General features: G+C 42.3%; 1 protein-coding gene across 3 annotated transcripts in view; it reads right to left on the bottom strand.

The window, feature by feature from the left end:
• LOC126484062 (metallophosphoesterase 1) overlaps window positions 1–15,220 on the bottom strand; it is a 148,651-nt gene that overhangs the window by 5,104 nt on the left and 128,327 nt on the right. For all 3 annotated transcript variants that reach the window (XM_050107423.1, XM_050107421.1, XM_050107422.1), the window contains exon 8: window positions 6,494–6,634. In XM_050107423.1, the coding sequence (XP_049963380.1) occupies window positions 6,494–6,634 (141 nt within the window). The remainder of the gene's footprint in view (window positions 1–6,493; window positions 6,635–15,220) is intronic.

Genomic DNA, 15,220 nt, shown 5'->3' with positions numbered 1-15,220 from the left:
ATTTTGGACAGAAAAGCCAGACATCTGGTTCCACCGAGCCAAAGCGTAATTTACAATCACTGGTATAGCTACTGAAGTGACTAAATTTAACTATTTACTCGGTTAGCTGGAGCCAAAAATTGTTGGGAATGCTTGGAACCTAATTACAAGTGATGCGAACAATAAATATTCTCTTGCAAAAGAATGACTTTTGACCATATTTGAAGGAAGTGAAGAGTGTTAAATTAAAAACCTTCTGAGTGGGTTATAACTAGCCAGTTATTAAGGAAAATGCGGGGCTATGCTGGTACTAATGTGTCAGACAAGATCTTGAAAACACTTTGGCTTGACAAACTTCCTAATAGCATTCACAGTATTTTAGTTATATCTGACAAAACAGAGGATATGATTGCTCAAATGGCAGATCGTATGATCGACATGCATCCTATTGAGGAGGTTCACACTGCATTAGTTCAGTCAACACTGTCGAACACATCAGTCAAAGATCTTCTCTTAAGAATTGAAGAATTGGAAAATGAGATAAAAATGCTTTGAAAACTAAGCAGGCAAAGGTCGCACAGTGGAAGTAAAAGCAAAGCAAAATTCAATAAAAATGGAAAGTACTGCTACTATCATTTTAAATTTGGCACATGCTGTAAGCTTGAAAAACTTGTCAGTGGCCAAACGAGGAAAACTAGAAGCGGTAGACACAACAATGGCTGAGTGTTCTATCCCAGTCCTGTATCAAGCTCCCAATATTGTCTGTCTGTTAAAGATCACAATAGTGGAAGATACTTTCTTGTAGATAGTGGTGCAGATTTGTTTGTTATATTAGTTTCAACAGGCAAGAAAGTAAACATTCTGACTTCAATCTTTATGCTGCAAATGGTTCCGAGATAAAAACTTACGGTTCCAAGCTGATAACCATAGATTTGAGGCTTAAACATAATTTTCAATGGCCATTCATTGTTGAAGACATATCAAAAGTTATACTTGGGGCTGATTTTCTTCATCATCATGGTTTACTAGAAGATCTCAAAAATAAAAAGTTCATAGACAACATCACCAAATTAAACATTTCAGCAGAAGTAACCACTATGAATGCTAAAGACTCAGTAAGCTCACTCTATGCAATATGTCAGTTTTCTAAACTTTTGAAAAGATTTCCTGAACTAACAAAACCAACCATAGTACCAATGCTGTTGAAGTGCATCATTACACCACTACATCCAGTGGTCCACCAAAATACAGTAAGGCTCGTAGATTCGACCCACATAAATTGAAAATTGCTAAAAAAGAATTTCAGTTTCTGTTAACTACACCTTGTTTGAAGCCAAATGACCAGTGGCGAGTGTGCGGAGATTATTGTCATCTGAGTGACAGGACTCCCCCAGACCGGTATCCAATTCTACGAGTTGATGATGTAAATTTTATCCTTCAAAATAAAAATATATTTTCAAAGACAGGGCTACTAAAAGCTTATTATCAAATTCCAAAGAAGACAACCCAAAGACAGCTATTATTACACCCTTTGGTCTTTGTGAGTTTCATTATATGCCCTTCGGACTTCGTCATGCACTCAGCACATTTCAGTGATTTATACGTGACGTTCTAAGAGAACTAGATTTTTGTTTCCTGTATTTGGATAATGTTTTAGAAGCATCAGAATCTCCAGAGCTACACGCTGAGCATCTAAACTCACTCTTTAAGCAGTTGAATGAATATGGTCCTGTAATAAATGTTGGAAAATCAGTATTTAGTGTACAACAGCTAACATTATTAGGACATTTAATTACACCTGCAAGGACAAAGCCAGATCTGGAAAGGGTTGCAACAATAATAAACATTACTGGGGATCATCTACTTCTATCGTGGGCATTTGGAACATGCTGCTGAAAACCAAGCTTTGCTGAATGATCACTTGACAGGTGCAACTAAAAATGACCGAAGATGAATTGACTGGACAGAAGAAGCAATTGCTCAGTTCCAAAAATGCAAAGATCTTGCAAATTCTATGCTTTTGACATTTCCTGGATTGCACAATCAACTTGCTATGTTTGTGGATTCACCAGATTTTGCGACACTGCAGCAGTTGCAAGATAGACAGTGGATATCAATTGGATCTTTTTTTTTTTCCAAAAAAGTTCACAACAACATGAAGGAAGTATGCCAAGTATGACAGGGAGCTTCTTAGAATATACATGGCTGTCAAATATTTCAGGTATCTGTTAGAAGGAACAGACTGGGCATTAAGACAACTGTAAAAATAATCACATCAAGGTTTGTCTGGACCGATATAAAAAAAGATGTCAGAAATCAGGCTAAAACATGTACGGCTTTTCAGAAAAATAAAGTATCACGACATGTTCAAGTGCCGTTAGGACCATTTACCTGTCCTGATGAATGCTTCAAAATAATTCACCTTGACCTGGTAGGACCAATACCTCCTTTCAGGAGAATATACTTCTTTTTTAACCTTGCATTGACAGAGTTACAAATTGGAAACACCATACCAAATAGTGACAGACCGTGGAAGACAACTCAGAGCTATTTCAAGTACTATCAAAAATGCAATTGCAAAATGGACTCAAGTAATACCTGTAATCCTTCTTGGTCTTTTATGCTCAATTAGAGAAAACACTAAAGCTACAATTGCAGAAATTGTTTATGAGAGTATGGCACAAAGAAGGATTCAGACTTACCCCAATTTGTGTCACAACTGAAGCAATATATGAATCGTCTGAAATTGGTTCAATATTTCCACACAGCAAAACAAGCACCTTTCATACATAAGGACCTCAGCAACTCAACACATGTGTTTGTATGGGTTGACTGAGTGAAGAAGGCGTTAGAGCCTCCAGATAAAGGCCCATAGGAAGCGACTGAAAGGAGCCTAAAAACTTTTTGGACTTCAAGCGAAAGACCAGATAAAGACTATCTCCACTGATTGATTCAAACGTGCGTACCTGATGAATGATAATAATACACACTCTGAACACACTCCAGTTAAATCATCAGCACACAGGACCAACAACCAGATTCTACAGAAGGTGAAAAACCAAGAACAACAAGATCTGGTTGTGAAATTAGATTTCCAGCAATATTAGTTGAAGTCCTAAAACTGACTACGCTACTGAGAAGGGGGTGATGTGGGAACATGACAAATTACTATTTGTATTTTTAATGTACTTGAAAAGTGTTTGCTGTGATTAGGTTGGCATAATAATATTATTATTCTCTGGTATAAAACTAAAAAAGAAATTTGTTATTTCATAGTGATTGTAATTAAAGTTAAATTGATTTCTTAATGGATGAACATCTTCTGGTAACTATGCTGCATAGCCCAATGAGTTTGGTGACAGACTGTAAGTACTACATGTTGTCACAGCATGGTTTACAGCAATTTTGGAGCATGTACATATGTGTTAGAGTGGAACAGCCACATAATTCGTTTGTATTCCAGACATATTCCAACAAAGGATAATCTTGTTACAGTTGGTACACCCTTTCCAATTTTTCCCCTGTTGTATGTAATGCGATTATTTGGAATGTTACAAACATTAATATCCACACTCCCTGCAGACACATATACATATTTGTTAACAAAACAGAGTCCATTTGAATCAAAGCCATATAAGACTACAACAGAAAAGGCTATGACAGAGAATGATAGAAACTTTGGTTCTACTTATTTCAGGGGAACCCACTAGCAACTAAGTTGTCGTCAGCATAACATTATAACAGCACGCTGAGAGTAAATGAACTTATACGCAGCTGCATTGTTCTGGCATGTTACACTGACTTCTTGTGCTGCAGCTGGAAGAGTATCTTTATGATTTAACCCTTTTCCTGTTGCAGCTGAGAATGATGTGTGGAAAAATGACTGTTGGTAATCACCAATTTTTTCTGATTTTCCCATCATTTTTTGAGATGTACATCAAAGGAAGTAGTATGTCTCCTGTCTCTTCCTGGAATGCACGCTCTTCGAACACACCTCTTTGAGGTGTAAAATGCTTCTCTTGTAGCAGCTGCCACTAGATTTTGATGAACATCTGCATTGGTCACACACTACTGCACAAATGCATGAAGAAAGGTCTCTCTCTTGATTGGGTCTCCTGCTTTTCTTCTATTAATCCTACTTGGCACTGGCCTCATGATAGCGAGCAATGCTCACAAATCAGATGATCAAGGATTCGATTTCTGACTGCAGACTATCAACCAATCTAGCTTGAGATGTCCTCGGATATGGCTGGAAACTTCAGAAATGACTCAAAGCTCCTCAAGGAGATCATTCAGAAGATGATTCACTGGTCAACAGCTGCGGCCCAGCAATGAAGCCCTCGATGGCTTAATGAACAGTGACAGATTCTCTAAAGCTGATGTAAGAGCAGGAGACTTACAGAGATTAGACAGTTATCCCCATCATTTAATCTTTGGGCTATTGCCCAAAATGAGTGTACTTAACTGTTCCGTATGTGAATAAAGACAATCTATTTACACATTTTGTACCAATGAGAAGAAAATAGTCACAACTTTGCTAACGTAGGTGTTGAACATGACCAACACAGAAATTCACAGTCGGACCCTCGATTAGTAAGCTTCTGTCATCAGCATGCAATACAGTTTTTGAACGGCCATTAGATGAAGATTTATGTAGGTTAGAAACAAGAGTTGGCCGAATGTTATGCTCTCCTATTCTGAGGTTATTTTCATTCCTGAGCTGGAGTCTGTTAATGAGTCTGGAGTCTGTTATGGAGGTTAGATCCCATCCACGCGGGAGGAATGCCACAACACTTAAGATTGTAACATATCATTTCTGGATCAGGCCTGTTTGCTCATTTTGGTGGCTATTGTGTACACAAGGGAAAGAGAGTTTCTTCAGCCTGGAGATAGTAGGCTGAGTCTTTCCCTCATCCTCCAAAATGCGGAGAGGTCAGCAATGACTAGGCTCATCTCAAGGACAATTAATTCCCATCATGTTCTGTTTTTCCAACACTCACAGGGAATGTTCTAACACTTCTCACAGAAAGTGTGAACTGAGAATGACCAACGAAACTGTCTGCAACCTGTCTCAATGGCTGAAAGGTTGGTCTGGAGCAAACGAAAGGGTGTGAGGGGGGAGGTAGGGAGAGATAGAGGGGGGGGGGGGGCGATTGCCAGCAGTCTCCATGGGGTTCACATGGCAATTCTTGGATTCTCTAGGGCATAGTTTGTGGTTTTAAGTGGTTGGCACTTCGTAAGTCAGACGTTATGATCCTTTGTGATCAACAAAGTTATTTTTCTGATACGGAAAACCTGCAGAGCTTTTGAAAGTGCATTCCCATTCGGAGGTATGGAATTTGTCTTAGGCATTTTGTTGCTATGTCCTGTAAATGCAGTGGATTAGTGATCATGTACTTGTTTGGTAGAAAGAGGCCTCAGAGCAGGGTGTAGACGCATTTGCTATCTGGAAGTGGTGTTGGATAAAGGAATGGACTTGGATAAGGTTAACTGATACCATGTAAATTTCATTTGTTTCCAGGCAAATTTGAGAGTGATGTTTTTGTGTGACTCTTCCCTCTTGACTTTGAACTGTATTCCAGTTTTGCTGCTGAGGAGATTGTCAGTGATAGTTGCTAGTGACTGGTTGGAGGTTGTGCAGGAACTGTTAGCAGTGTACATATTCGAGTCCAATGGTCGGATCTCAGAATCTTTCTGAAAGTGGGTAGATTGCTACATAGTTTTTAATTATTTACTTTGGAATGGGTCAAAATGAGACTGGTGAGCTATACTTAGACTGATATTACATTTTTAGCAGTGTACAGAATTAATCCTGGGCCACCATCAAACATTTCCAATTAAATCCGCACAGCAGTATGGCACAATTTATCTCATCCACTGCACATCGATAAGAGTACATAGATTCAGATCACGGGCATGAGTTTGACTTTGGGTCACCCCACAGAACTTCCAAAGGGTGGCTCAAATGAATGTTTCAAGGTTCTTAAGTGTAATTTTGTGAGCCACACAATCAAGGGCTTTGGAAAGGTCACAAATATACTAACCAGTTAATCGCTGCTAGCACTTCATTGCAAGGTCTTTTATGAAAAAACTAAGAGGTGGTTAACAGCTGCCTGTTCCACTGTACGACAGACAACAAGCATAACTGATACACTACAATAAACTTTTATACACCACTGTTACGTATACATTGAGAATGGCAGTTGTCACTTTGAACAGTTATTATGAGTTTCCATTGTTTCAATAATATGTAAACTGTATATGCCAATAAAAAAATTAAATTTTAATTTTTGGCTGTTTTGTAAATACTTCAGAAATGTCTACTATCTTCGTAATTTGGCCCTAAAGGTTTGGGATACCCTGTATAAGAACATTTTCTGGTAACTGAATTTTTCCTTAATATTTTGTTACTGTTGATGATGAGTAGTCACTGTTACAATACATTCAAATTTAATAAGGTAAACTTATAAACTGTTTTATTTTTAAGAAAACCCAAAAAATTACACTGTCTTACCAACATAAAGCTGGGGTTGTTCTTATTTCTCCAGCTGAATGAAGGAATGGTCCACTCATGAATATCTTTCCCATGAAGAAGATGACAACCATGGTGTGTGTGCCCAGTAACAACGAGCCTGGGATTTAAATAATCATACAACTGTAAAAAAAAGTAATATTAATTGAACAGTGTGTTACTCAGTACAAACACAATTTCTTTAATAAGTGCTATTAATGTGCATGGGCCAGCATATAATCTAACAATCATAATAAAATAACACAAAGCATTTTTCCATTTCTGTATACTAATACAGAGAAATGTAATTCATTTTTCCTGCTTGTAAGATCTTGATAGCTATCATCTGTATCATCTGCAGGTAACTTCATCTCTCTTGCAGTGTTAGCTCAGTAATGGGAAATTCTTGTAAAATTTTAATGAATATGTTAATCGAATCTTCCGTCGCTTCTTGGTAGAACAACATTATTATAAATGAAAAGTCGCTTACGAGGCCATCTTCAAACATTTACTGACTATTGTCACCAAGAAGTTACAATATTTGTATTGGAAAAGAAGTTACACATCTAGATTGAAGGAGAAATGTACAGTACAGTAAATAACATCTTTGACAGTGTGGTCATAATACAATGTAAAAGGTACAAAGTTGAACAGTAAATAAATGTAAAGCGAATAAACAGGAAAAAACTTTAACACAATACTGGAGCAGCAAGCCTGCATAACAGTTTATATTAATAAACAAAACTAATAAAAGAAAATAAAATGAATACTTGGTAAGGCTAGTTCAGGAGGTACAAAACATGGAGAGTGGTACACAAACCAATTAAAAGAAACAATATCAATGTAACTACAGAATATACAAGGAACTTATGCAATATCTGTAAGACAAACAGAAATGAATAAATGCAAGAAAATTGAGGAGTGTGGGGGAACATACAGTAAACGCCATCTATGAGAGTGTGGTGGTACTGCATTTTAAAAATAAAAAGCTGAACAATATACAAATATATAAGGAGCAAACAGGAAAAACATTAACATTACACCCAAAACTGTGCCTATGTAAAAGTTTGCATAAAATAAATGAACCAAGTAAAATAAAAAATAGTACCTGATGAAACAACTTCAAGAGGTATTAAACGTAGAAAGTAATGCAAGTGCCATTTAAAAGAAAGACTTAATAGTTGTAACTATAGTCTATATGGATTACATGAGAATTTTAATAAAATAAAAGAACTGAATGAATACAGGAAAATGTGGCTATATGTAGGAACAGATAGTGTGGGAAGTAATGAAAACCAGAGAGGATTATGTGAAGTTTAGGAGAGAGGAAATATTAAGCTCTGTCTGATCATTTAAGGTTAGATCTGAACTGTGAGCTAAATGTTTGTTAATATCCAATTTCCAGGGCTTCCAGAAAGTTCAGTTTTTAGCCTTTGTTTGCTAAGTGAATGACATTGGACTCTGGCTGGTAGATGTTGCCCTCACTAAGTACATGCTCAGCGTATGTGGAGTCAGAATTCTGCAACTTCGAGCTGTGTTCATGTTCAGCCAACGTAGCTGCTATATCTCTGCCTGACTGACCAATGCAAAACTTACCACAATCAGAACAGGTAATTTTGTATACCCCACTGTCAGCTAATAACTGGATTTTATCTTTATTACTGAAAATACACTGGGCTGTGGTGTTCTTAACATAGTAGGAAAGCCTATGCTTGCAGGATTTCATTGTTTTTGCTACAATCTGTGATACTTCTTGTTATAACCTTTAATCACTAATAATTGCATGGATATTCAAACACACACTTAGAAACAATAGCTGGTTACATGATAACAACTCAGTATCCCTTATTCGACTGCCGTGCCGTGACATGCGGCCAGCGCCGTTCGTAGCTAGGTGGCGCTCCCGCGCTCAGCCGAGTTGCGGAGCGCCTCTATAGCCGTTTGAGCGTACTCTCGTGGCGGCATTGTTAAATGTCATGGCACTGTCACAACACTTTTCCCCCCTTGAAAAAAAACACTCACTTCCTTGGAGACATGGACAGTGCGGAGACATCCATGGCCTCTTGTGAGGCCCCGAGAAGATCCCGCGGAGAGACACGAGAATATGGTCGAAAATGTCCAGGACGGAAGCTCGTACGTGGAACGTGCCTCCTGGACGAGATGATGGGCGAAACTCCGGAGAAGCATCTATAGGTGTCATGGACCTGGGGGTTTGCTCCAGCGAGATGGGTCCCGGAGAAGGCAGCGTCACGACTGGGGCCGGTTCCGGCATACTCGGAAGCGGTAGCGATGTCAGCTGCATCAACACGTACGGTAGATCGGCAGCAGCGACAGGACTGGCTTCTCGGGCTGGTTGAGGCGAAGGAAGGGGCGGTGGCACCGACGTGGCCACCACTCGTGGGCGCAGCTGATCTTAATGGCAAACCACCATGTCGTCGTCCATATGAATTTCACAAAGCAATCCATTTAGGGCAAGATCCATACCCTCGTGCCTACATGTCGGCGCCCACCAAGTATTTTCCCGCACTAGGGGACACAGCACAAGACCTGACAGGGTGAAGCAGGTGGAGTAGAGTGTGCGGTTGGCGGCCATGCAAGAGTTCAGCAGGGCTGCGATCACCCAGAGGCGTGAAGCGATAAGAACTCAGAAATTGCAGCAGAGCGTCATCTGTGGAAAAATCACTAAGGAATTTTTTCATCTGGCTTTTGAAAGTGCGGACAAGGCACTCGACCTCCCCATTCGATTGTGGATGGAAGGGCGGTGCTGTAACATGATGAATCCCTTGTCCAGTACAAAAATCACGGAAGGCCTGCGAAGAGAACCGAGGGCCATTGTCGGTGACGATCGTGGATGGAAGACCTTCTAGTGCAAAGATTTTGGACAAAGCCAGCGTCGTCGCCGCAGTAGTGGGTGACGGACATCGAACAACAAACGGAAACTTCGAGAAGGCGTCAATCAACAGTAGCCAATAAGTACCGAGGAAGGGGCCAGCAAAGTCAGCGTGCACCCATTCCCATGGCTGCGCCAGATCAGGCCATGGAGAGGGCATTGTACGAGGTGCAGCCAGTTGTTGAGCACACTGACCACACGCAGCAACCATGTGGGCGATGTCCGAATCAATACCGGGCCAATAAACGTGCCTGTGGGCCAGGGACTTAGTCCGAGAAATCCCCCAATCGCCTTCATGCAACAGTTTGAGAACATCTTTGCAAAGAGAGGCTGGCACCACGACCTGTGGAGATGCGCCATCCGTGGCCAGAAGAACAACACCATCACGAACAGACAGACGAAGGCGCAAGGCATGGTAGTTGTGAAGGGGGTCCGATGCCCGGCCCTTGGTCCTGTCCAGCCAACCCCGTTGAACAAAACCGATCACCTGATGCAGGACCGGGTCCCGCGCAGTAGCTGATGCGACCTGTGAACCTGTAAGTGGAAAACCCTTGACCGCACGACGTTCTTCCTCATCAATGTGGAAAAAGAGTAGATCATCACGATCAAAAACTGGGTCGGGGCCCATCGGCAATCGCGACAATGCGTCAGCGTAGGCGTGCTGGGCCGTGGGGCGATAGTGAATCTCATAGTGAAAACGAGACAAGTATAAGGCCCAACATTGCAGGCGGTGAGCTGCCTTATCCAGAAGCGACGCCGATGGGCTGGACAGAGAGACCAGCGGCTTGTGGTCGTTGATGAGGTGAAACTTAGAACCATACAAAAAAACGCTGAACTTTTTTAGAGTATAAATGATAGCGAGTGCCTCCTTTTTGATTTGAGAGTAACGCTGTTGCGCATTGTTGAGGGTCTTGGAAGCATAGGCGATGGGACGTTCCGACCCATCCTCATACTGACGGGCAAGAACAGCCCCTAGGCCATACTGTGACGTGTCAGCCGCCAGAACCAAGTGCTGACCCGGACGGAATGTGGCAAGACAAGGCGCCGACTGCAAATGAGCCTTCAGGCGGACAAAAGACGGCTCACACTCGTTGGACCAACAGAAAGGGACGTTTTTGCGTAACAGCTGATGCAGAGAACGAGCTACCGCCGCCGCGGATGGAATGAATTTGTGATAATAAGCAATCTTGCCTAGAAACGCCTGAAGTTCTTTGACAGTAGACGGCCGAGGTAGAGCATTAATGGCCACAACGTGCTGACGTAGAGGACGTATACCCTCACGGGACAAGTGGAAACCAAGATACACAATGGAGGGTTGGAAGAACTGTGACTTGTCCAGATCTCACTTTAACCCAGCCGAATGCAAAACCCGAAACAGTGAACGCAAATTGCAAAGGTGCTCCTCAGTGGAAGCCCTCGTGACAACAATGTCATCCAGATAGTTGATGCAGCTGGGAACGGAAGCCGTGAGCTGTTCCAAAAACCGCTGAAAAATGGCCGGCGCGCTAGCGACGCCAAATGGTAACCGCTGGTACTGATACAACCCACAAGGAGTGTTGATGACGAGAAATTCCTTGGAAGAAGCATCCAACGGCAACTGATGGTACGCCTCTGATAAGTCAAGTTTGGAAAAGAACTGGCCCCCAGCGAGCTTGGTAAATAACTCCTCAGGACGGGGAAGAGGATAAGTGTCAATGAGGCTCTGAGTGTTGACGGTGGCTTTAAAATCACCACACAATCGCAGACTCCCGTTTGGTTTAGAAACCACCATGAAGGGTGATGCCCATTCGCTTGAGGTAACAGGTAGGAGAATCCCTGAAGCTGTTAACCTGTCTATCCCAGCCTTGACAGGTGCACGCAACGCCACCGGAATAGGGCGTGCCCAGAAAAACTTTGGGCGAGCTGTAGGTTTAAGAGTAATGTGGGCTTCAAAATCCTTGGCACGACCCAGACCAGCAGAGAACACGGACGAAAATTCAGAACACAATCCATCCAGCTGTTGATACGGAATATCCTCAGATATGAGGTGCACATCATCATCAATGGAGAACCAGAACAACTGGAAAGCATCATAACCGAACAGGTTTTCAGTGCCCACATGATCGACCACATAAAACGTGAGGGGCCTAACAACAGACTTGTAGGCAGTGGAAGCATCAAACTGGCCAATGATAGGAATTTTCTGTTTATTATAAGTTCTCAGATTTCGCATAACTGGAGACAAGGGAGGGGAGCCCAACTCCAAATACGTGCGAGAATTAATGAGAGTTACTGCAGAGCCAGTGTCCACTTGCATGCGAATGTCTTTATCCAGAACACAAACAGTAACAAACAACTTATTTGTTTGAGAAAGCACACAGTTAACATCCATGTCCAATGCCTCGTCCTCGTCAACAGGAACTTTAGGGGACTGACACACAGAAGCAATGTGGCCTTTTTTCCTACATGAATTACACATGGCCCAACGTTTTGGACACACGGCCCTGTCATGCTGTACGAAACAACGTGGACAAGAAGGAAGTGCAGAACGAACCTGCTTCTGTGGTTGCTGTTTTCGCTGCGAGCGTTGCGGCCCAACGCGATGTTGTTTACGCGAGTGAACCGCCGCCACATCTTCGTTCTCCTGTGAAACAGGCAAATTGTCCGTGTCGAAAGTTGACTGTACAGCGCCTACATCACACCACGCGTCTATTTGCGCGCCAGCAGCGTGAGACACTTCAAAGGATTGAGCGATGCTTAGAACTTCCAACAACGACGGGTTTGGCAGTTGTAGGGCACATTGTTGAACTTCTTTATCAGGGACCGAGCGGGGTGGCGCAGTGGTTAGCACACTGGACTCGCATTCGGGAGGACGACGGTTCAATCCCGTCTCCGGCCATCCTGATTTAGGTTTTCCGTGATTTCCCTAAATCGCTTCAGGCAAATGCCGGGATGGTTCCTTTGAAAGGGCACGGCCGATTTCCTTCCCCATCCTTCCCTCACCCGAGCTTGCGCTCCGTCTCTAATGACCTCGTTGTCGACGGGACGTTAAACACTAATCTCCTCCACTAATCTCCTCCTTTATCAGGAGCAAGCCGTAGAATAGCATCCCTAACCATTGAATCAGCATAAGACTCATGATGAGTGTCTGTGACAAACTGAAATTTCCTACTCAGACTGTGTAGTTCCGCTGCCCAAGCCCGGTAAGATTGATGGGGCTGTTTACGACGCCGGTAGAACGCCACGCGGGCGGCAATGACGTGGGTGTTTTTGCAGTAATAGTTAGACAATAAGTCACACATTTCTTGGAAGGACAGGGAGGCAGGTTCCCGCAGAGGGGCTAACTGAGATAGTAGCTGATAGATCCGTGGGGAAATCCAAGATAGAAATAACGACTTACACATAGGAGCATCGACAACACCGAAAGCCAAGAAGTGTTGCCGCAAACGCTTCTCATAATCCTCCCAGTCTTCAGCGGCCTCGTCATAAGGAGGGAATGGAGGCAGAGAAGAGGAAGACAGACGATGAGTAAGCGACGTCGACATCGCCTGAATAGCGGCCATCAGCTGTGTTTGTTGTGCCCGAATAGCAGCCGTCAGCTGTGTTTGTTGTTCAATGAGCACTTGCATAAGCTGTTCCATGTCTGCCCCGTCACGAACACACAAATCCACAACGCAGTGAAAATATCCCATCCTTGTCGCCAAAAAGTGTTATAACCTATAATCATTAATAATTGCGTGGATATTCAAACACTCACTTAGAAACAATAGCTGGTTACATGATAACAACTCAGTATCTCTTATTCGACTGCCGTGCCGTGACATGCGGCCAGCGCCGTTCGTAGCTAGGTGGTGCTCTCACGCTCAGCCGAGTTGCAGAGCGCCTCTATCACTGTTTGCGCGTACTGTTGTGGCGGCACTGTTAAATGTCGTGGCACTGTCACAACACTTCTCCTAGATATGTTAATGGACACCACTTCTTTGCAGACAGTGGAAGGGGCAGCAGATGAGGCATAGAGTAGGTGTATAATTTTCAGTTTTTGTTTCCCATGCAACATTTCTGGACTGTAGCCACAGGTTGAAGAAATAAATTGTATTATATCTAACTCTGCTTTATAATCATCTGTGACATGGGGACAGATATGAGACAGTGTACCACTGAGTGGAAAGCTGCACGTTTGTGAGCTATGGGGTGTTGTGAGCAAGAACATATTACTCTGTCTGTCGTCGTAGTTTTACTATAAATTTTGAAACAATGTGTATGTGTGGTGATATCAATGATGATATCTAAGAAGTTTATGGATTTGTGGTCAATAGCCACTGTGAACTGAATATTTATATGTTGCTGTTTACATTTTGCAAAAATGTGTGGAGCTGCCTTGTAGCTGCCAGTCCACATACACAGAACATGATCTACATATCTAAACCAATATTTAATTTTTGCATTCAAAGGTCTTTTTTTTTCAGAAAATGTTGTTCAAAATGGTTCATGAATGTTTCAGCCAACAGTGGACTAAAAGGGGAACCCATAGCTATAAACGATTAGATGGCTTAGCTATTTGATAGCAACCACCCTTTTTCTCCAATGTGCAGTCCCCTCATGCTTTCCATTATATCCACCAACAAGTGCTGCTCATTCCTGAGATGCTTCGCTACAGCTCATGAGCCAGTTCTCTCTGTTATTATCCTCTTTAAATCAAACTTTAAAACTCCATCACATCTTCTGCAGATATCTCACTTCACAATCCTTGCGTTTTATTTCATACAATTCCAATTTCCTCATCCAGTTCTCATCTGTGCCGATCTTCAGCCTCGGCCTCTGTCCTAATTTAACACCCGTCTTGAAAGCAATTCTAACCCCTTTTGTGTTAAATCACCTCACTAATTATGTGAGATGGTCCTCCAATATAGCATGACGCTATATCTGTCTGGATTTTTATCATTTTGCTGGTTACAATGCCTAACTGCTACAGCCAAACGATATGTCAAACCCACTTCAAAACCACCTTCTACCACCATTTGTCCAAGGGTTTTCATTTTCTCATTCTTGGTTTCTGGACTTAGAGGTATGGAATTAGCCCTGTGCACCACATTTTTGAAAAGTGCTAATTTATGTTTATGGGGGTGGTATGAGGATTTGTCAATAACTGCCCTGTGAACATGGGACAGAATTTTTACAATAGAGCATGAGCAACATGGAGTCTTTAATTACCTGGACCAGAGGATTGAGAATAGTAATAAGCTCGAGACAGGAATTTTAGGAAACCCACGATCACAGGAGCTTTTATTGGTTATTGGATTAAAAGATGGCAAAAGGGACCAAACTACGAGGTCATCAGTCCCTTGTTCTGAATAAAACAATGCCACAAGTGTGAGAATAAAATAGACGCGACTGACAATTCAAAATGAAATGAGAGGAAAAATCACAACAATGATGAAGGGCAACAAATGGACAAAAGGAGACAAGAAAAGAACAGAAATGCAAGAAACAGGATGAAGAGATTAAAACAACAAAGCAGATTACCATGGCTGGCCAACCATGAGAATAAAAATGGAGAAGCCAGCCACTCTGTAACACATTAAAACCTCCACCCTAGAAGCACTATGGTGGACGACATACAGGGACAAAGGACATGCGCTAAAACTTAGATCAAATGATAAAAGCCACCCTCACGAATAAAACGTAAAACTAAATCAGCCGATGAGGCACTGTCAGATAAAATTAGTGGCAACGAGTCTGGTAACCCAAGATTTCATCACTGGGCAGTCAAAGTGAGACAGGGCACCAGAATATGGGCCACTATAAACCGGGCGCCGCACTAACGCTCAAGTGGGGTCACCCAAGCGTGGCCAATGCAGAGC

Source organism: Schistocerca serialis, chromosome 6 (assembly GCF_023864345.2).
Source record: "Schistocerca serialis cubense isolate TAMUIC-IGC-003099 chromosome 6, iqSchSeri2.2, whole genome shotgun sequence".
Classification (NCBI taxonomy): Eukaryota; Metazoa; Arthropoda; class Insecta; order Orthoptera; family Acrididae; genus Schistocerca; species Schistocerca serialis.
This window is presented reverse-complemented; position numbering and strand designations above follow the sequence as displayed.